The 23,006-nt window shown below is 47.9% G+C and overlaps 2 protein-coding genes across 3 annotated transcripts in view; one reads left to right on the plus strand and one right to left on the minus strand.

Moving 5' to 3' along the window:
- The window catches only part of LOC149327650 (uncharacterized), a 110,611-nt gene that overhangs the window by 24,362 nt on the left and 63,243 nt on the right, over nucleotides 1–23,006 (minus strand). The gene's annotated exons all lie outside the window — the stretch shown is intronic.
- LOC149327652 (uncharacterized) lies at nucleotides 820–16,943 on the plus strand. Its single transcript, XM_089565139.1, has 3 exons — nucleotides 820–4,073; nucleotides 5,712–5,887; nucleotides 15,562–16,943. The coding sequence occupies exons 1-3, from the start codon at nucleotides 3,874–3,876 to the stop codon at nucleotides 15,624–15,626; spliced, it is 441 nt and encodes a 146-aa protein (XP_089421265.1). The 5' UTR covers nucleotides 820–3,873; the 3' UTR covers nucleotides 15,627–16,943.

The following is a 23,006-nucleotide window of genomic DNA, read 5'->3' on the forward strand; positions in this document are numbered from 1 at the left end:
AGCGTCTTCATCGCCACCCTACCACAGCAAGCTGGCGTTATTCGCGGACGTTGCGGCCAATCATGACCAAATGTAAAACGTATGAAGCGTTGCACATTTCACCAGTACTATCGCAGAAAATGGTAAAAAAGACAAGACATTGGCCCTTAACTCTGCAGAGAACGTTCTATGGACGCCACCAGTACTGCGCACTTGCATTTCTTATCAGAGCCCAGCACACTGCTATGTTGAAGGAAGGAAAAGCTTGTGGAGGAATTGAGACATAGCAGGTACCAATGAAGCTTTGTTTTGTTGAAATATCTGCCGACTATTTCTCTTTAAAGGGTAACCTTATTGAATCTCAGTTTGGTGTTTACAAGTCAGAATGCTAGATTACTAGTTGAAGTCTGTAGTTTATTCCAAAACATGTGTCCCTTATTCTTGTGTGGGTATGTGAGATTCACTTCTTTTTGTTTTGTTTTTAGCAACATACGAAGCTGCAAGAAGACACCTCGACAGAGCACAGTTCACTTCGGATCTGGCATCCAGTAATGAAGAGAACAAGAGGAGGCACATATTTAAGCCAAGGCGGTGTTTGGTGGAATCGGACTCAGATGAGCAGAGTCCACAAAAAGGAAATTCTTGAAGAAGGCAGCACCTGCTTGTGAGGAGTATCCTGCAGTGCCACCAGAATTTCCGTCACCGTGCACATCAGGTCAGTGCAATGTAGTTTGCTGTTGCTATGTTCTTTAAGATCTAGTCCTCCGTACTGCAGGCTCCAACCAAGAATGAATGGAGGCAAATTACTGCAGACTTATGGAGTAGGTGGCAATTCCCAAACTAGCCTGGAAGCGTTGCATGGGAAACACATTGACACGAAACGCCCTGAGAATACTGGAAGCCTTTATTTCAACTATAAGTTATGAAAGCAAAGTATTTGTATGTTCTGACGTAAAAAAAAAGGATTAATAATTTTGTTGCACTGCTGTCAAGGCCCAACGAGCATTGTGGAAAGGGTCAGGTATGACTGTGAAACAGTCACACTGAGCTAGTGCAAGAAAAAGCAGGACCTTAACAGCTATGAAAGCATCAGTTAAGGAAATGCGACATGAAGCAGGTACTTGAACAGAGAAGGGCAGGGACATGAGGGGCTTGTTATGGCACGCATTTTAAGGAAGCCTGCAATAGATGAAACCATGGATAGCAAAGGTGAATAGCAGAATGTTGAGCTGGGCGAGCTGATAAAGGTTCACGATGATTAAAGAGGGAGAAAAAAAGCTACAGACACAAATAAAGGGTTGAGACCGGACAAGCGCTATCCTGTTTTCAATATATATTTTCAATGTGTGGTCTTGATAAGTGGAAATTAGTAGCATAATCATGTTATGGCAGAAAAATAATTGTTTTGGAAGTGGTCGCAAATGACCACTTACCTCCAGGACGGAAGGCAGCTGTGCTTTTCTTTGTGTGTTAAGGCAAGGGGCCTACGGCCCCTCAAACTGTTGGAAATATAAGTTATACAATCCAACTCAGTGTGTGTGAAAAAACAGAAGAAATAATTTTGTGCAGCAGTGTGAAACGCCAAATTCCACACTTAACACTACAGTGTAATGAATTTGTGAGGGGTCTGAACTGGTGTTTTGTGTGGCATGACTGCAAGTGTGTACTCTGAGGACGCAAAGTTTTTTTTTGTTGTTGTTGCAAAAACCACTAGGTTGCAATAACTGTAACGCACTGCAAGAAACAAAGCTAATGACACTCCAGCAGTAAACTCACTACGGGAGAGGGGTGTCAACTGCTGTGGGTACGGAGCGAGCATCAGAACGTGGTAGAAGGTGGGAGGACATGCCAGGTTACTGCACTGGGTACTGTTCACTCTAGTGACGCCTGTGGACCCCAGCCTTCACTGTTCGCATTCGCACTTATTTCCACGGTACCCATTCCATCGTTCTGCTAGCCGTAGTGGACAGCAGGTATCTTTTCAGCTGGTGGACGCAGGTGCACCTGGGAGACTCAGAGATGGGGGCATCTTTAAGGATTCCCCCATTGGCCAACATCTGCATCAGGGCAAGCTCAATCTGCCTCGTGCAGCTCGACTGCCAAAGTCAGAGAAGGCATGCCCTCCTGTTTTCTTTGGCGATGGGGCCTTCCAGTTGCGCCCAGATTTCATGCGGCCACTGCCAGGGAGCCGCACAGATGCCAAAGAGGTGGTGTTCAACTACCGCCTCAGCCGTGTACGGTATGTATCACTCAAGTGAGAGCCTAACAGTTAATTTAACTGTGCTTCTAGCCTCACTCAATTTGCAGTTAGCATTATAGACTTGCAGGCGTACAATACTTTTTAATTGCTAGAACCAGCATATCGAGTCACAAAAGGGCTTTGCTTGGTGTGAAAAAAGTGAGACACATATCAGTTTTGCAAGCAAAATTCTGATTGTTTCTCTTACAGAAGACATGTTGAAAATGCTTTCGGCATCTTGGCATCTCGGTGGCGCATCTTTGAGAGCCAAATCAACCTGGAGCCAAAAAATGTGGACAACGTAGTGAAGGCAACATGCATGCTGCATAGTTTCCTTTGTAGGGAGAGCAGTTCAGCTGGCTACTACTGACCCCCTGGCTACGCTGCCTGCACCGATACATGTGGAAATGTTCGATAAGGCTCCGGGCGAGAGGCAGCGTCTAGCTCTGCAATGTTCCAGTTGCAGAGGACGAGGGCACTCAACTGTGCACAGGGTGCCACTGATGTGCGAGGCACATTTGTGGATGTTTTCAGTGCTGAAGGCCAAGTCCACTGGCAGTTAGGCCTGCCTGATGTCAGCACGCCATAATGTTTGGGCAGTGGCTCAACCATGCAGATCACTAATTGTAGTTGCACGTTTCCTTCTCATCCGTTATATTAGATGACAGTCCATCACCTTGCTTTAAGGCTGTTTCACATGCAAACGAAAATGCTTGCGATTCCTGTCGGTGCGGCGTAAAAACCTGTTTCGACAGAGGTTCCAACAGATTGGAAATTTTTTGCTGCGACAGCTCCGCCCGCTGACCAATGACTGCGCGGCGGAAAAGCCACGTGACAAGAGGAGGACTAGTGCGGGAAAGACAATGTTTGTTTACTACACGTGCTTCCGGCAACACGGTAACATGTCGCATGGGCTCTTCAACGAGGCGCTTGTCAACAAGGTTTCAAAGCGCCCACTCCTGTGGGACGTTAAAGATAATAATTTTCGAAATAAAACAACCAAAGAGTCCCTGTGGGAAGAAGTGAGGGACGCACTTAAAGAAATTAATGACATAGGTAAGTGAAAACACGTTTTGTGGCGAGCTCAACGGTTGTCACCCATATCTGCTACAGTGCACCCAACAAATTTTTCTTGTCTCTCTGGCAGGATTCGACAGCCTGTCATAAACTGTTTTTGTCCCCGTGCATTCCTGCCTACTTTTCGGGATTTTTTCGGTGTGCCGGCTGTTCTGCGCATTAAGCTATATGAAAAATTGTCGGCACCAGCCACATGAAAAGACAGTGACGTTGATGCTTGACGAAATTCATATCAAGCCTTGTTTTGTTTACAAGGGGGGAAGCATACGCGGTGCTGCAGTGAATTCCATCGAGGCAGCCACATCGGTACACGTGTTCATGGTACAAAGTCTGCTACGCTCATTCAGGGAGGTAGCACACATTCTTCCGGTAAAAACCACAGAGGGCGACCAACTTCATCCCATACTGAAGAAGGTGATCGTTCAGAGCTTTTCCTCACCCTGTCACGAATCGGACAATGTTTGTTCTATTGGATGCCTGCCACATGCTTAAACTCCTCAGAAACACACTGTGTGACAAAAAAGTTCTAGAAAATGCCAATGGAGGCCTAATAATGTGGAAGCATACTGAACAGCTGCATGGGTTGCCATACTCAGAGGGACTGCATTTGGCAACACAAACTGAGGCAACCCCACATCAACTGGAAATCTCAGCCAATGAAAGTATTACCCCTTGCAGCACAAGTGTTCAGCACATGTGCAGCAGATGCTATTGAAGAATGCAGGGCACTAAAAGTGACCAGCCTGCGAGATTCTGCAGCCACAGAGGAGTTTATGAGGTATGTGAACAATGTGCTTGGTATTCTTAATTCACGACACCTGAAACAAAGAGGCTGGAAACAGCCCCTCTGCCCTGAAAATGTGGCTGCTGTCAGCACATACTTGCAAAAGGCAAAGGAATGCTTTTTCCTCTATTCGAGACCCAGCACAAAAAAAACTGCTCACAGAAACTAACAGGAGGGCAGGCTTTATTGGCTTTTTAACTTGCATGCAGAGTGTTATATCCTTGTACACCCATTCAGCTCAGGATAATGCATATCTGCCTACTTCAAAATTGAGCCAGGACCCTCCTGGACTGTTCTTTGCAGCGATATGTTCGTTCGGGCACTGCAATGATAATCCAGCTGCCTGGCAGTTTGCAGCAACATTCAAGCGGCTTACAGTCCAAAATGAGGTGAAAGATGTCGCCAGTGGAAACTTCCTTCCACTTGAGCAGCGCATCAGCATTCTCTACGTGAGCTCATCTGTGAAGCCATCTTCAACAGAAGTAATAAACATGACCACCACTCGCAAAAACCCGACAGACAATGAGCCTTCTGTTGAAAACGTGCCGAGCATTATTGAAGAGCATGCTTACTGCTCTGATCCATGCAAAAATTTCAGAAACTGCAAAGGTTGTCATTGCATACATCGCTGGATTTGCAGTAAGGAATTCTACAAGCCAGTCTGAAGTGTCATGAGTGGGTATATGCACTAACCGCATCACATCATGAGAACAAAACCTACTCCCCGATTCGAAGGAAATCACATGGTGGCTGAATCTACCCTTCATACGATGTCCTCACAATCTGTCAGCACTGTGAGAAAGAACTGCGTCGAGTCATAGCTTGTTCTCCTTTGATGTCACAAAGACTTGCAGACAAGGTTGCAGTGGCTACAATGACAGCATTTACAGGTAAAGACCTTTTCAGAGTTCTTAATGAACATATGATTGATAACCTTCCCTTGAAAACCACTCACTCCACCTTGTGAAGGCAATTGTACAAAATATCTGGACATCAGGATGCACTATCTTGCCAAAGCAACCACACAGCGACTTCACCTAGAAAAGGTTTGACAAAAGCACACAAAGTTGATGCAATTCAGAGGTCAATGGTCAAGAAATTGATTGAAAAGGCAATACCGTGCTATGGGGCACAAATATTAAAGCAGTAACATCTTTAAATCATGGGCTATCAGCCCTGTCAAGCTGCCAAGGCAGTTTTATTGCAGCTGCTTCTTGTCTTCAGGTCAGTGAAAAATAAATATGCGTAATATTAATTGGTAGGCACTGACTTAATAATTGGTAGGGAAACTGTGTTATATGATTAACCTAATTTATTTGAACAAAGTGTGTGTTTCATATGATGCTTGCAGTGCGCACTACCATGCACAGCTTTGAATGCGTGTCGAGGAGTGTATTTTTTAGAGGGTGATAGTAACTTATTTTTTGTAGTTATTTTCTTACTGGAAGACCATTTCATTTAGTATTTTTGCAGAAGAGTTGTTTGGATGTGCTTGGTATGCTTGCATATGTTTTTTGGGGGTACTCTGTATAAGACAAGAGTTTTCATTATCCTGTTCAGTTCACCAGCCTACTGTAATTAGTGATCATGATCAGTGGTGACTGGTGGGACTCCCCACCGTCATGTGGACAGGAGCTGCCACTGCCTGGAGGTGCCACTGGTGTTCTGGCCTCGGCCTGACTGGGAGGCACGGCTGCTGGACTTCTTCCGTCCTCAGCACCAAGGGGCAGGGCCAGTTCCGCGCCCAATGCCCCCTGACCGGCGCCGGGGGCTGCGTGTGCTGTCACTCTTTGATGGTATTGCTACAGGTTGGTATTGCTTAGCTTGGCTTAGCTTGGCCACCAATGCTAACGTATCTTGTTCACTCCATTCAAGCTTGCACCTTTTTTCGAGAAAAAAATTACCTTCAAATGAATGCATGTTATAATTGAGTACGATAAGAAAACTGCGCCAGCAACAGCCTATTTTTGTTGACATCACAAAAATGGTGGCTTGGTACTACTTGTGCATCGATATTATCTATATTGCCTGCTGCAGTCTTAGATACTGAGAGGCCATGAGAGCATCTGAAGTGTTTGTTCAGCAATGCACCCGAGCCAACATGAAAATGTCAGTTGCGAAGGCACACCGAGTCCACTACGCTGTTGAGTTTTAAAAACATAGAGGGACCTTGCGTGTGGAGGCTCTCTAAGAACCTACTGCTGCAGACGGGCAGCCCTGCACCGAGCACGCAACTGCCGCCAATGCTCCCATCCAGAGCGCACATCGGGAAGGAAAGCTGAGGAAAGGCCCCTGCTGTTCGAGCTGAATGACAACAAATGTGCAGGATGTCAAGTGCTCATGCAAGGACTACTGGGAGTCAAGAAACCTCAGTTTTGCTCTATGCTGATAGAGAGTTGCTTACGGAACAAGGCATTGGGAAGTTTAAAATGGCTCTCATGAACAGCACTCAGAAGGAATTCCTGCTCGAATATGGTAGGAAGAGTGTTTGTATTGATTTTACCCATGGAACGAATTCACACGATCTTCATCTGACAACACTGCTAGTAATTGGCGAAGACTGGTCAGGCATTCCATGCGCGTACCTTCTTTCAAAAAGTGCTACAGAAGAAACTATGGTTGTTGTTTTTTTTCAGGCAATCAAGGAGAGACTTGGTCAGGCACTTTGCACTGAGCTCTTCATGTCAGACAATGCGCCAGCATATTACAATGCTTGGGCAAGGGTAATGGGGAGCCCACAGAAACGCTTGCTCTGTGCTTGGCATGTGAAGCGTAATTGGAACTTGAATGCCAGTAAAGTGAGAGGGTCAGAAAATCAGAAACTTGTCAAGGAAACTTTGCACACTTTGATGCTTTGCCCAAGCATAACATAATTTGAGGCTGTCCTTGCGAAATTTCTGGCGTCAAAGTTTGTGGAGGAGCTCAGAGCCTTAACCGAGTACTTTGAGAGGGTGTATGCAAAGCGCCCACCGCAGTGGGCACTCTGCTATAGAAAAGGCAGCGGTCTCACTACTAGTCACCATTTGGGAACCTTACATAATGAGCTCAAGACGGTCTACTTGTAGAGGAAGCAGTGCCAGAGGTTAGACAAGCTGTGATTACTTTGCACAGGTTCACTAATGAGCACCTCCTGAAGCAGCTTGCTGAAGCAGCAGTGGGCACTCCGCTATAGAGAAGGCAGCGGTCTCACTACTAATCACCATTTGGAGAGCTTACATAATGAGCTCAAGACGGGCTACTTGGAGAGGAAGCAGTTCCAGAGGTTAGACAAGCTGTTGATTACTTTGCAGAGGTTCACTAATGTGCGGCTCCTGAAGCAGCTTGCTGAAGCAGCAATGGGCACTCTGCTATAGAGAAGGCATCGGTCTCACTACTAATCACCATTTGGAGAGCTTACATAATGAGCTCAAGACGGGCTACTTGGAGAGGAAGCAGTGCCAGAGGTTAGACAAGCTGTTGATTACTTTGCAGAGGTTCACTAATGGGCGGCTCCTGAAGCAGCTTGCTGAAGCAGCAGTGGGCACTCTGCTATAGAGAAGGCAGCGGTCTCACTACTAATCACCATTTGGAGAGCTTACATAATGAGCTCAAGACGGGCTACTTGGAGAGGAAGCAGTTCCAGAGGTTAGACAAGCTGTTGATTACTTTGCAGAGGTTCACTAATGGGCGGCTCCTGAAGCAGCAATGGGCACTCTGCTATAGAGAAGGCAGCGGTCTCACTACTAATCACCATTTGGTGAGCTTACATAATGAGCTCAAGACGGGCTACTTGGAGAGGAAGTAGTGCCAGAGGTTAGACAAGCTGTTGATTACTTTGCAGAGGTTCACTAATGGGCGGCTCCTGAAGCAGCAATGGGCACTCTGCTATAGAGAAGGCAGCGGTCTCACTACTAATCACCATTTGGTGAGCTTACATAATGAGCTCAAGACGGGCTACTTGGAGAGGAAGCAGTGCCAGAGGTTAGACAAGCTGTTGATTACTTTGCAGAGGTTCACTAATGGGCGGCTCCTGAAGCAGCTTGCTGAAGTAGCAGTGGGCACTCTGCTATAGAGAAGGCAGCGGTCTCACTACTAATCATCATTTGGCGAGCTTACATAATGAGCTCAAGATGGGCTACTTGGAGAGGAAGCAGTTCCAGAGGTTAGACAAGCTGTTGATTACTTTGCAGAGGTTCACTAATGGGCGGCTCCTGAAGCAGCTTGCTGAAGCAGCAATGGGCACTCTGCTATAGAGAAGGCATCGGTCTCACTACTAATCACCATTTGGAGAGCTTACATAGTGAGCTCAAGACGGGCTACTTGGAGAGGAAGCAGTTCCAGAGGTTAGACAAGCTGTTGATTACTTTGCAGAGGTTCACTAATGGGCGGCTCCTGAAGCAGCTTGCTGAAGCAGCAATGGGCACTCTGCTATAGAGAAGGCATCGGTCTCACTACTAATCACCATTTGGAGAGCTTACATAATGAGCTCAAGACGGGCTACTTGGAGAGGAAGCAGTTCCAGAGGTTAGACAAGCTGTTGATTACTTTGCACAGGTTCACTAATGGGCGGCTCCTGAAGCAGCTTGCTGAAGCAGCAATGGGCACTCTGCTATAGAGAAGGCATCGGTCTCACTACTAATCACCATTTGGAGAGCTTACATAATGAGCTCAAGACGGGCTACTTGGAGAGGAAGCAGTTCCAGAGGTTAGACAAGCTGTTGATTACTTTGCACAGGTTCACTAATGGGCGGCTCCTGAAGCAGCTTGCTGAAGCAGCAATGGGCACTCTGCTATAGAGAAGGCATCAGTCTCACTACTAATCACCATTTGGAGAGCTTACATAATGAGCTCAAGACGGGCTACTTGGAGAGGAAGCAGTTCCAGAGGTTAGACAAGCTGTTGATTACTTTGCAGAGGTTCACTAATGTGCGGCTCCTGAAGCAGCTTGCTGAAGCAGCAATGGGCACTCTGCTATAGAGAAGGCAGCGGTCTCACTACTAATCACCATTTGGAGAGCTTACATAATGAGCTCAAGACGGGCTACTTGGAGAGAAAGCAGTGCCAGAGGTTAGACAAGCTGTTGATTACTTTGCAGAGGTTCACTAATGGGCGGCTCCTGAAGCAGCTTGCTGAAGCAGCAGTGGGCACTCTGCTATAGAGAAGGCAGTGGTCTCACTACTAATCATTATTTGGCGAGCTTACATAATGAGCTCAAGACGGTCTACATGGAGAGGAAGCAGTGCCAGAGGTTACACAAGCTGTTGATTACTTTGCAGAGGTTCACTAATGGGCGGCTCCTGAAGCAGCTTGCTGAAGCAGCAATGGGCACTCTGCTATAGAGAAGGCAGCGGTCTCACTACTAATCATCATTTGGCGAGCTTACATAATGAGCTCAAGACGGTCTACATGGAGAGGAAGCAGTGCCAGAGGTTAGACAAGCTGTTGATTACTTTGCACAGGTTCACTAATGGGCGGCTCCTGAAGCAGCTTGCTGAAGCAGCAATGGGCACTCTGCTATAGAGAAGGCATCGGTCTCACTACTAATCACCATTTGGAGAGCTTACATAATGAGCTCAAGACGGGCTACTTGGAGAGGAAGCAGTTGCAGAGGTTAGACAAGCTGTTGATTACTTTGCACAGGTTCACTAATGGGCGGCTCCTGAAGCAGCTTGCTGAAGCAGCAATGGGCACTCTGCTATAGAGAAGGCATCGGTCTCACTACTAATCACCATTTGGAGAGCTTACATAATGAGCTCAAGACGGGCTACTTGGAGAGGAAGCAGTGCCAGAGGTTAGACAAGCTGTGATTACTTTGCACAGGTTCACTAATGAGCGGCTCCTGAAGCAGCTTGCTGAAGCAGCAATGGGCACTCTGCTATAGAGAAGGCATCGGTCTCACTACTAATCACCATTTGGAGCAATGTTTATAGATACTTTCTTAGTTCCATAACTCCTCGCAGCGCCCGTAGGGAGCAGGCGGCCGGTCGCCGTCCCCGCCACCGCGGCGCTGCAATCGCGGGTTGAGCTAGGAGAGCGAGAGTCGTCTGCTAGCGTGCAGCGTTTTACACGAGCACTCGCATTCGAATCATCGCTGCGCGACTGCTGTTTTTTGTTTCCGGCTCTTGCCCGGAGGTATTTCATAACATATGTGTGCTTGGCGCGTTTGCGAACTTAAGAGCGGTATTCTCAGCCGTGTCACAAGCGGCCGTTTTGTACGGGCAATGACGAAATGCATGCATGCTTCGATTCTGCTTCTCGTGAGATGAACTTAACCTTGCTACTTCGATAGATTCGGATTATCCGCCTAACCAGTTTTTCGCGACTGGCTGTTGTGTCTCGCATTTCGCGCAAAATTACTTTTACGTTTTATTACAGCAATACTGGTGCAAATAAAACCCGCTGCTGTCTCGGTGGCTATGGCCCGCGGCTGCTTTCCCGAAAGCCGCGAGTTCGATACCGGTGTAGGCGAAATGCAAGAGTAATTCAAGGCCCTTGGCATTTAAATAGAAAAATTTTATTCACAAATCCACTAAATATTGTTGCTGACAGATTTTCTGTCAACTAATTTGTCAGACAAGCTTCGCCTGCTTTCGCTCTCTTCGAGCTCTAATGGCGCTACTATTTTCCAAGCACTTTGCTCGCGCAAAGAAGTGCATGCGCGTCACTAAATAAAAGCAAATTAATTGAGCTGTGAACACCTCAGCATGCTCTGGTAAACCAACACCATTCGTGCCTTTTTTTACAAGAGAATCCAGCACGTTCCAAAACAGGTCGCCGAACAACTCGCCCTTTCAATCCTGTTTTATAGCACCCTCTACCGCAATTACACAGGCAAACATCTTTTCGGAAGGTACGCGAGTCTGCCACAGACATACTCGCGCTCAATAATGAGCATAGCCTCACGCGGCAGAGAATCCTGCCTGCCAAGTGCGTCACATTGCATCACAGAGTCCATATTGCGCTTTATTTTTCATTTTGAAAGCCACATAGCTTGCCAAATAGTACAAGGCTGTTTCTTCTGGTGATGGAACACAGTATCTGTGGTCGTTGGAGGCATCGGAGAGGTCCCTGAAAAGTATCGTCATCAGCTCCTGCCAGATCTATTCTTTCTAGCCTTTTTCTGGATGAGGGTGTCGCGACGCTTTTCTCCGAGGCTCTCGAAGGCACTAATTAAGACACGATCAGTTCCCGTTTCACAGTTCCCTTTCACAGCTACTTCAACAGGTGTGTAAAAGAAAGCAGCCTAAATAATTGGCTGAACTTGGTCACTGTAGGGTGGTCTTCGTCACCTCTAATGATCTCACTAGGCCAAAAAATCTCTGAATTAAAAAAAAAAACACAGAATATATATGAGCATTTCTAGGCTTTTTCAACGTGCCAGTATAATTACCTCAAGCGGGTCTTGGTTTAACTTCGCTGTGAGTATATATAGCTGAGGCTCTTGTTGTGTAGGAAGTCTATAATGGACAGCACTGACATCAATGTCACCCTCAGGGACTCAACGGTTTGATTTGATGCAATGAGTTTGATATTTGCTCTTGCTTCCGTACGGATGGCGTTTCTCCGGGTTGCTCTCGTACCCGCTGGTACAGCCGGGCACGAAGCAAGTGGGCATCGTCGCGCTCGAAAGCTGCTTCACGGCCAGCAGCGTTTGTTGTTCTGAGTGCACGATGGGGACCACGTGTTCGCAGAGCGCACAGGAACACAAATGGACAAAAAAAGGCAACGACAACCCCGCGCACGGGCTAAGTAGTAACTGCAGGAGAGGAGCAGCGCGCGCGCCGGCGACCGCGCAAACCTCGACTGCAGCGCCCTCTCACCGCCCGGGTACAAGCAGCGCCCGCTTTCAGAGGAGGAGTTATGGAACTAAAAAAGTATCTATAAACGTTGATTTGGAGAGCTTACATAATGAGCTCAAGACGGGCTACTTGGAGAGGAAGCAGTGCCAGAGGTTAGACAAGCCGTTGATTACTTTGCAGAGGTTCACTAATGGGCGGCTCCTGAAGCAGCTTGCTGAAGCAGCAGTGGGCACTCTGCTATAGAGAAGGCAGCGGTCTCACTACTAATCACCATTTGGTGAGCTTACATAATGAGCTCAAGACGGGCTACTTGGAGAGGAAGCAGTTTCAGAGGTTAGACAAGCTGCTGATTACTTTGCAGAGGTTCACTAATGGGCGGCTCCTGAAGCAGCTTGCTGAAGCAGCAGTGGGCACTCTGCTATAGAGAAGGCAGCGGTCTCACTACTAATCACCATTTGGAGAGCTTACATAATGAGCTCAAGATGGGCTACTTGGAGAGGAAGCAGTTCCAGAGGTTAGACAAGCTGTTGATTACTTTGCACAGGTTCACTAATGAGCACCTCCTGAAGCAGCTTGCTGAAGCAGCAGTGGGCACTCCGCTATAGAGAAGGCAGCGGTCTCACTACTAATCACCATTTGGAGCTTACATAATGAGCTCGAGACGGGCTACTTGGAGAGTAAACAGTTCCAGAGGTTAGACAAGCTGTTGATTACTTTGCAGAGGTACACTAATGGGCGGCTCCTAAAGCACCTTGCTGAAGCAGCAGTGGGCACCCTGCTATAGAGAAGGCAGCGGTCTCACTACTAATCACCATTTGGAGAACTTGCATAATGAGCTCAAGACGGGCTACTTGAAGAGGAAGCAGTGCCAGAGGTTAGACAAGCTGTTGATTACTTTGCGGAGGTTCACTAATGAGCGGTTCCTGAAGCAGCTTGCTTCTGAGGTGAGGCCCAGGGCAGACCACTGCACAGCTGATAACTTCAAAAAGCACAGTGCAGGTGCCACAATATCGAAATCCGGTGTTAGCAAAGCACCTCATGGCGGCTGGCTTGTGGATTCGGAACCTTTGCAGCAACATCAGTACATAGTTGTCGAGGGCAGCACAGCATGCACAGGTTGCTGGAAGAGCTGTCACGAATGCCGAATTCGTATCCACAGGTTCCATTGTACATGAGCCGACTTCAGGAACAGCTTGAATTTGTGCAAGATATTCATGCTGTTGCGCAGTGGGAACTAGAACAAAATTCTGGGTTTCAGAGCCCACCTCATGAAGATGAAGCTCTTCCCTCAACTTCTGCGCAGAGTAGGTCATTTCCATTAGATGAGCCTCAGGCGATTCTTGCTAGCATTCAGGCTGATTCTAACCCTCAGTCACAAAGTTCGGAAATGGAAGGCACTCGACTGCAGCTCTTCTACAGGAGCTCATGAACACAGGGGATGACTCGGCTGATCCATCACTGGTAGAAGTAATCGAAAAGAAAGTTCATGAGGCTAGGCAAGCTGCAAAGCAAATGTTAGGCAAGCAGCCATCACTACTGAAACACACTGCTGGTGAGAAAAACCTGGAGAAGCAGCCAGATTATTGGCCCAGAAAGCACCGCACCTCTGCATCTGTTGCATCTACGCGCTTTCCAGCACCTACACTTTTGCAGCAGGACTACTTAAAACATATGCTTCTGAATGATGCGGGGGTTCCTGTCATTCATACCGATAGCGACCATGAATTTTAGTGTTTGGTGCAGTTATCACACACGATGCAGGAAATGTAGTTCATTCCTTCTCCTGTAGGCTGCCCTTATTAAGTGTACTGTAGAGCACGGCTTGTAATTGGGCTGTGTCAGGTAGTGGTGTGGTATGGTATGGTGTGGTATGGTATGGTGCGTGAGTGAGAGGCACCTCCATTGCTGCTCCTGCAGGTTGTCCTTGTTAGGTGTTCTGCAGCATAAATAGTGCGTTATGCATAGTGGTGCTTCTGGCCTCACTCAATTTGCAGCTAGCATTTAGACTTGCAGGCATGTGATATTTTATAACTGCTAGAACCAGCGTATGGGGTCACAAAAGGGCTTTGCGTGGTGTGAAAAAAGTCAGTTTTGCAAGCAAAACTGTCAGTTTCGCAAGTGTCAGTTGCGAAACTGACAAAATGTCAGTTTCGCAAGCAAAATTGTGATTGTTTCTTTTACAGAAGATGTGTTGAAAATGAATGAAAGTGACCAGGTGGCGTGTGAGTTGGTGGAGGCGTTCTGTATCAAACAGAAGGATAAAGATTGCGTAAGTGACCCGTCTATCAAACTGTATCAGAATGAAGAAAGGTTTTTGGTTTCCACATGTGTGTGATGTGACAGTTTGAAACTATAAAAGGAGTATCGTGTTTTCAAATAAAGTTAGTCGCGAGTCTGCGCTTGTTGTGTTATCTTCTTGTCCTTGTCTTTTTGTGCGCAGAACCCCCCTTGTATTCACCGTGTTGAAAATGCTTTCGAAATCTTGGCATCTCGGTGGTGCATCTTTGAGAGACGAATCCACCTTGAGCCAGAAAATGTGGACAACGTAGTGAAGGCAACATGCATGCTGCATAATTTCCTATGTAGGGAGAGCAGTTCAGGTAGCCACTACTGACCTCCTGGCTACGCGGACTGCACCAACACATTTGGAAATGTTCATGAGGGCTCCTGGTGAGAGGCAGCGTCTAGCTCTGCAATGTTTCAGCTGCAGAGGATGAGGGCACACAACTGTACACAGGGTGCCACTGATGTGCCATGCACATTTCTGGAATTTTTTACTGGGCCCAGCTGTGACCAGAGGCAGAACCGACACAACTCCAGGTCTCTGTGGGGAGCAGCGTTGGCTGCAACCACTGCGAGACCTCTTCGAGCAGCGGACGAGCTGTTGTGACTCCACCCCCCCCCCACCCCTTTGTGTGCCCCCGCCACAGCCGTCTTCTCTTAAGCCTTTTCCAGAGGCAGTGCAGGGTTGCTACAGTGGTGCTTCTCCGAGTACGCGCTCACATGTGACCACCCGAAAAGAAAGGTGGCACCCGACACAACGGACAGAGACACTGAGTCTAGATGACTCCTTTATTCCACTTGCCTCCACTGTGGCGTCACTGCCACCAGCTGTTTTCCCGACTTAAGGGGTTTCCCTTAGGCAGCATCCAATGCAGCAGTAATGATCCTGCGACCATGTATGTACCACCACCAGGGAGACATCACCCAACGCCTGCCGCCACGCAAGGAGACGAGCGGCTGTCAATTATCCACGCTTCACTCTTTTGTCAACGGCGCGGGTGGCGCCGCTTCAAGTGTTCACCTTTGGGCGTTTCCTTGAGAGCCCCCTGGCCGGCTTCCTGAAGGGTCATCAGCTGACGGCTGCATTTGCTGAACTGCGCGCCCAGTTGTGGGTGAGGAGGTAACCTGAGGAATTATCCCATTGACCCCGCCGAGCAAGAGGATGGCGAGGATAGTGCCGTTAAGGAGTACCCGATTTCGGCAAGAGCTGGTAAAGCCAGCCAATAAGAGACGTTGGCTGCGTCCAAAGGCGGCGCCCGAGACAGGAAGACAACGGGAGAGAGACTATATAAAGCACTCGACACGATCATCGAACAGCGATTCCCTGAGACTCTTCTCAGCTTTTACTCTGCTTATGTTTATTTGTAACTAATGTTGTCAATATGCGAATATAGTTTTCTCCTTGTTTCTCCTACTCCCAGTCTCCGGCCCACGTTCCTTCCTCCATCGGCACAGCGGCGGTGTTCCTGGACCCAATGCCTGGTGAAGCACGCTACCAGAACGGCAAAATATATAAACTGGTTGGCAGCGGCGGGATCATCCACGCTTGGTCCTGGCTTCAGCAGTGGTGAGCACTTGACCTTCTTTGAGAGTCTGCCAGGCTGATAACTGTGCAAATTTTATCAGAACCTGTAGATTATTTTTCTGCATGTGCTCGCTAAAGTATTTCATGTAGCAACTTGTTTTGAAAGTCCTCGTTCGAGAATTGCCATGGATTTGAGCAAACTAAAGAAGCCAGAGTTGATTTTGCTGTGTGAAGAACTGGGTATTGAGGTTGGGGAAAATCACAGAAAGCCGCAGCTGATTGAGGCTATTGAGGGAAGTGGTGCTGAGGATGACAAAATTTTAGAGACCTGGGATTTGATTCAGGAGGGAATCAGGAAGGCTGCAGAGGAGGCCGACAGGGCTGAAAGAGAACACCTTTATCTCAAGGAAGCCAAAGAAAGGCAACTTTCTCTAAAGCATTTGGACTTACAAATTGCAGAGGCAAAGCGTGCCGACAATAATTCCACTATCAATCAGGAGGTTTCGGGGCCAAGAAAAATTAAAACTGAAGATCTTCTGCAGCCTTACAAAGTAACACGCGTTCGACCCATGGCTAAATCTGAGAAAGATAGTCGGGTGCGCTTTCCTTCAAATGAGAGAACCACCAACTCCGAGAGAAGCATTTCGTCGAATAGCCCTCCCGCACTCAAAAACGAAGATGCTAGCAGCACAAAGGAAGAGGCTAGAAAGGAAAAGGCTTTTGAAGCTAAAAAGCCGATCGTCTCTTTCCGGTGCCGAGAGCCAGGACACCTTCCGACCGGCTGTTGTAAGCCTAGAGCTGTCTTTGCGTTTCCAGACAATGGGGACAACTTGCCGCTCTTACAGCCCTATCTCCGGGAACTAGCAGTAAACAGAAAACTGTGCAATGTTCTCGACGTTATCGACTCGGCAAACATCAAGCCCGAAGATTTCACAAGCGAGTATACCTGCATAAGGCAAACTTCACAGCGACGCGTTTTGTGGAGAACAGAGAATTCAGCTCCAGAGAATGAGCTCCAGAGAGACTTAGCAGACCGAATGTTAGCTCTGCATGCACAAAGAAGCCAAATGAGCTGGTGGACCCTGCGTACGACCCTGTACACGTCAGACCTGGACTGCACCAATCGGTGGCTTCAGTACAGCGTGGATGAAATAGCGATGGGGCTCCCAAGAAAGAACACCATGGACTACCTCGATTTCAAGATGCGTGTATCGGAAGCATTAATATGTGAAAACATGAACCAAGCCCTTCCAGATGAGGAAGACCTTGACATGCCGCCAAGAAAAAGAACCCCACCACAAAGGAGGATCATAGTAGCTCCGAATGTGGTTCTCGCACCGGGTAGGACAATGGAGAATAGCTGGTGGGTTTGTTTACTGCTATTTCTCAAGCTGCAGCTTATAAAGGAGCTAAACATTCCATATTCCCACCCTTTAGAGAGCCCACTGAAAAGGTTGACACAAGTTGTTTTCAGGAGGAGAGACAGCCGTCAGCATCTGAAGACCGTAATTCGTTGGACGAGAGAAAATGCAAAGAAACTAGCTCTGCATAAGCTCTCCTGGATGAATTCGGGGAGGCAAGAAAAGTGAGCAGAACCCTTTCAAAAAAAAAAATGGTGCTCTCGAAGCGCCTCGTCGGACTACAAAAACAGTGGCCTCACCTGAGGATCACAGACCATCAGAAGATGACTTCAGTGTACCTGAACGATGTGGTGTCGTCGGGGCCCCACAATCCACCTCGTATGCGGGTTGCATAGCTGCTAACTTGTTCAGTCAAGTATCCGTGGCAGCTTGAAAGCATGGTGTGCTGTTTTCACTGGAAAGCTTTCAGAGCCCCTGGCCAGTGTAGATCAGTGAAGTAGACTTTCTAAGTAAGCATTGCAACTTTTGATACTTAGCTCTTACGTGGTAGCAGACATCAGTAGAAGACACCACGCTTCTTTTGACATAAAAACACCCGAAAGTAAAAATGAGCATGAGAGTTTCCACTGAAGCCACTGGTAGGCCTTGCCACAATCAAGAGGGCGGGGAATTCCTTCCCACCGTGCTTGGCTACGGCGCCCTCTTGCTTATGCCAAGGTACTCTTTCAAAACGCTGTCTTGCCAAAAAAAGGGAGCTATAACATAAAACCTGCATATAATACGAGTTTTTTTTCCAGATGTCTTCATGCTAAATATCAGCCTCATATTATATGCAGGTCCCAACAATTTTCAGCCCAAATTAGAAAGTTCCAGTTTCGTTTCAGTAGCGCTGTCATCATCAGTTTCCATAGCGAGAGGAGGCGCCACCTAGCAATGGCGTCAGTTGGCTGTTTCGGACCATTTAACCACGCTGACACCACGCCGATCACGCCTTTGGGAGCACACTCGTGCAAGTTGTATTTCGCATGATTGCCGCATTGCGAAAGCAGTACTTGGCTGCCTTTAAAAGAAAAGAGACTGTAGTTGCTGAAACCATTGGCAATTGTGCCGCAGGGCGGCAGTTCGGTGTGAATCAGGACAGTGTTTGCGGTGGGAGAAAACAAAAGGAAGCCCTTTTTTGCGTCCAGCGGCCTGTGAAGAAATTTCCGGAGGCCGAAGAATGGAGTGCTTCCAGAAGTAGAATGGGACCTGACAGACTTCATTCAACAGCAACGTCTGCACATCATCTCGCTGTCAACACTGAGCTGCTGCAAGCAAAGGCAACGGACCTCACTGGGGAGAAAGGCATTCTGCGGACAGATTTTAAGGCACTGAGTGCCACGCTATATGGGCTGCGCTGAATTTTCTTTTAAGTCTCGCGAATGCTCCTGGAAAGCTACAAAGAGATGCTTGTGGGCTTTCAGTGGCACAAGGAATCACTGTATCAATTTTCAGCTCGGGCAGCTCGGCAATGCTGATCAGACATGCCCTATATCTGGACATGGCCTCGGCACTGGTATGATGGCACACACCACTGGCCTCAGTATGATGAGCAGAAGACCAAGTGCAAGTTCTGCAAGACAGGGTATGCACTCGACGGCACCGAAGAGTTTCTGTGCAAGGATATCTCCAACAGAAGTGCAATGGATGACGACCATGACTAAAGCGTGAAGTGCAATGGAGATAAATATGAAGCGAGATTTCCTTGGACTACATGCAGATGAACACTTTTTTCCCATTTTTGCTGTCCCAAAATCACCCCTCGTACTATATGCAGGTCCGTATTATATGTGGGTTTTTAGGGTACACTCTTTGAGTCCAGAGTTATTTAAAATTCCTAACCTTATCGAATGACATAATAGGCTCACCACCCAATAAAAGAGAGATAGAATGGTGCTAAATTTTGCAAAACGAGTGCGACAATGCATTTCACAAAATGGACAGGTTAAAAGGATATGATTACAGTGCTCGCATTCCGGAGGTTGTGCTCCTAAGTAGTTGTGTGTTGTTTGTGTGTGCCCAATTCGTAATCTGGCACGTATAACTTCATGAAATCTGTTTTTATGGCGACAATCCAGAAGGTGCAGGTGGGGATGCAGCTGGTGGGTGATGCCACGAGAGGGTGGAAGCTCCCCATCAGAGGCTTCACACAGACAATGGCGCCAATTTGGCCAAGTACCACTGGTACTGACCTCGCAGTAAACATATCGTTATTAGCAAGTCAACATTAGCTGCTTATCTAAACAGTGCATGTTTAAGCTGCTTTCCAAACAAACGTCGTGACCTGACTTCACAAAGCTCCCCACTCTAGAAGATTCAGGTCGGAACCAAATTGAATAATTCGTTACCTTTTCGACACCACAGGATCACCCCAGCCAGTTACTCATCAATAGCGGATGGGGCAGATGCCCTGTGTCCGCTTTCCTGGCACATCGTGGCCTGTGTCCGGATGGGACCTCCCCAACCCCCTTCTTCTGGGGCCATCACATGGATGACAGGCCAATAGGTTATGTGTGTAGACTTTTCCTTACCAGCCGCTTGCTGGCGCCCCCTACGTTAGGGAGCCTGAAGGGCATTGTTCGGGCACGGTTGGGAAGGGAGAGAGGACAGTGTGTGTGTGTGAAGGTGTGTCGGGGAAAGGCGGCTCGTCAACGTGTGTTCTTGACGGACGTTCCCGTGAGTTTTGTGCAACAACCGTGCGTTGTTTCCTTTTTTTTCTTTTTTTTCTCTGTATCACGTTAAATGTGCAAAAGCCATTAAAACCCTTCTTTTATATTTTCTAACCGGCTTCCGGACTGGTGTGACCTGTGTGGCGAAAATGTTAACATGCGCGACCTTGAGGCACGGCGCCTTTGGAGGCCAAGTCTAACAAAGGGGAAGGACACTGCCAGCGGAAGAAGGACGATTTATTCCCCAAAAGTATACATGGCTTTGCTTTGAGAGATGCAGTCGAGCGACCCGTTTTGCCATCTGTACCCACTGGATGAAACTACCCTCATAGTAAAAGCTGCACTGAGAAAGCTTTCGCCGTCACACAGCATGTGCAGACAGTTTGATCTGCTTGTCTCGCAGTACGCCGCGACTGACAGAAGGAAGAGTAAATTATTTTACGCTTACCCTGTGTGCGCAGGCGTTCGTTTGCAGACCTAGTCCCGTTTATGCCAGGGACAGAAGAATATTCAGAACTGGACCAGCTTCTTCAGGTCATCCTGTCTCTGATAAAAGGCACAAGCTACAAGATTCGTCGCTGGAGAAAGGAAAGCCCAGCTCCCTTTCGCTATGCGAATGCCACCACAGCGCTCAAGAAGACATTGCTGCTAGGGATGCTTTGTGTGTCGTTAACTGGTGTATGCACTGGCAAAATATCACGCGTCTGCACTCTCCCAGTGATGAATTCACCTGCAACGTCTTCCTTGTACGATGACACCAATGACTTTTGATGGAGCGCCAAGATGCTTTACAATGGCGAAATGTCTTGGTGCTGGTCTCGGTAACTATACAAGCAAATTGAAGACTTCCTGTGATCACCTAAGGCTCTTCAAAATCAATGAGCCTGCTGCATTGCTCACAAACACTTTCCGGTCACCTGGCCATGAGCTGAACTACGTATTCGACTTCAGTAGCTTTATCAGCACTGAGCATACCAGATGCCAACAGCAACAATAATAGTTCGCATGGTGTGTTTGAATGTAACCAAGATGTGGCCACCAGCGTGCTTTGCAGGTTCTCCTTGCAAAGCTATCCTTTAGGTGCATTCACTGGAAACACTAAGCTGACGCCGAGCTTACTGGGGACTACTACCCAGTGTTGTCAAGCATCCTAGAGGGAAGTGCTGTGTCGATAACTTTTTTCTAAGAGCTGGACCCATCAAGCTCACCGGTTCGGCACCAACAGATCATGGCGAAGTGGCAATGCAGGGTCTTCTTTGCCTTTACACTTAACTGCAATGAACAGACGTTTCCTAGTGGCACACAAGCTTGAGCTAAGGTACACATGCAGGATTAGTCATTATATGTTTCGTGAACCATTCTATTGCAGGATTAGGCATTATATGTTTCGTGTACCATTCTATTTTGCTCAGTGTGTGCAGCAAAGCTAACCAGCGAGGATCCCTTCATGAGCTGCTCACTTCCCTTTGAAGGCAGCGAGGTAGAGGCATCCCAGTAGAGACGCCTTGTACCAGGGATATGCAAAAAAAATCCCAACATCCTGATACTACACAAGAGTTCTAGGGGATGTGTTAAGAATTTCCAGTTCGGGACACCCTGAACTGGAAGAGGTACCTGCAGCGATAGCGTAGAGGTAGAGAGACGGCTGTTTATTATTTAAGGGGAGACGCGGCTCTTTAAGACCGAAAAATCACGAAAAAAATCGGTTTTCTGAAATAGCTTTTGTTCTGAAATATTACTTATCGTATTTATCGTGTTATTAGGTTTTAAAGCCAATACAACGACAGTTTTCGCACATAAAAAGCCCTCAAGATCGGTCAAATTCAAACTCGCGCTCCGGTGCAACAAAGCGCAGCCATTTTGATATTGTTTGAAAGCTGCGCCCTTCTGCTTTCCCTTTTTTGGCGGGAAACAGTTCTCCGTCTGGCAGCAATGGAGATAACCCGCCGGCAAAAAAATACAAAGTGAGCGCCACTGGTACAGTGTACTAAAAATGTTTTACAGTGGCTCGAGCGGAGGCGCATCCTATTGTGCACCGCATACCCTCCTTTGGAAGAAAGTAGCTGCGGCGCTGTCGTTGTCCGCACTTGAAGTGATTGTGCGCGCCTTCTGCCTCCACAGTTGCGTGTCGTTGTTTGCATTGTGGTGTGTTGCTCCGTGCGTGTGTTTGCTGCATCAGTGTTTACGATGCCTTCCAAGCGGCGGTTAAACCAGTTATGCACCAGGTTGCACAACTGGCTACGCGAGAACAGCATAGGAGCATAATTTATCGCTTTTTAAGGCTCCGCAAGATGAACAGCAAAGGCTTGCTTGGCAGCGATACCTCCACAGGCTTGACAAGACACTTGACGCTGATTGTGCTGTCCGTGAATTGCACTCTGAAGCTCATCTAATTTTGAAGGATTACGTCCATGTGATAAATGGAACTGAAGTGAGAATTCCGAGGGGGACCCCGACGCTTGCACCTGGCATAGTTCCGACCCTTCTGCCTAACTTGCCCGCCTATTTGAGCAAGTCCACTCCGACTCTTAGGCCTCACAGGAAAAGACGGCAGCTAGACTTGCCATGTGATACCAGCAGTAAATCCCGCCGCACGGATCAATGCAATCAAGAGGACGGCCAAGCTGCGGACGCTGATCTGGGCAGCGAAGAATGCAAAGGCACTGTCGAAGCAGACAGTGTTGTTAGTGTCGCCGACCTCCGCGGACTCAAACTTCCCACAGAATCGTGGGCGCTGCACGAGTTTCCGGATTTTACCAGAGTGTGCTACATTTGCTGCGCACTGAATGCGGCTACAAGCGAAATAAAAGTGGCGAGAACGGTGTTTTTCAGCGCTGAAATCGAAGGCAGTGTGCAATGTAAAGTGCACCTACAGTAGAACCCCGCTGTTACGTTCCTCACTGCTGCGTTTTCCCGGCTGTTACGTCGTTTTCTTCGGGTCCCGGCATAGCTTCCATAGGATCCAATGTATTGGGAACCCCACTGTTACGTCGTAGCCGAGGAAACGATCCCGCATGATACGTCGCAACCGGCTCCCCGAACCCAACCGGGCAATGCGCGCCAACCGGCATTTTGATTTTTGACGAGTCTTGGCCAGGCTTGGCTACGGAACTGGCTGCAAGAAGCCGCACGCGAGTTGGAGAGGCCGCCACTAGATGGCTATCTGCCTCGCGCGCCGAACGCCGCGATCTTTATCGTGGGAGGTGGTGAGGAGGAGGGGCGCGGCTGCGGTCACTTATCAGCGCGTCTTTTCTTTCACTCTTTCTTTTTAT

Source organism: Amblyomma mixtum, chromosome 10, assembly GCF_055824585.1.
Source record: "Amblyomma mixtum isolate Tamu chromosome 10, ASM5582458v1, whole genome shotgun sequence".
NCBI classification, from domain to species: Eukaryota; Metazoa; Arthropoda; class Arachnida; order Ixodida; family Ixodidae; genus Amblyomma; species Amblyomma mixtum.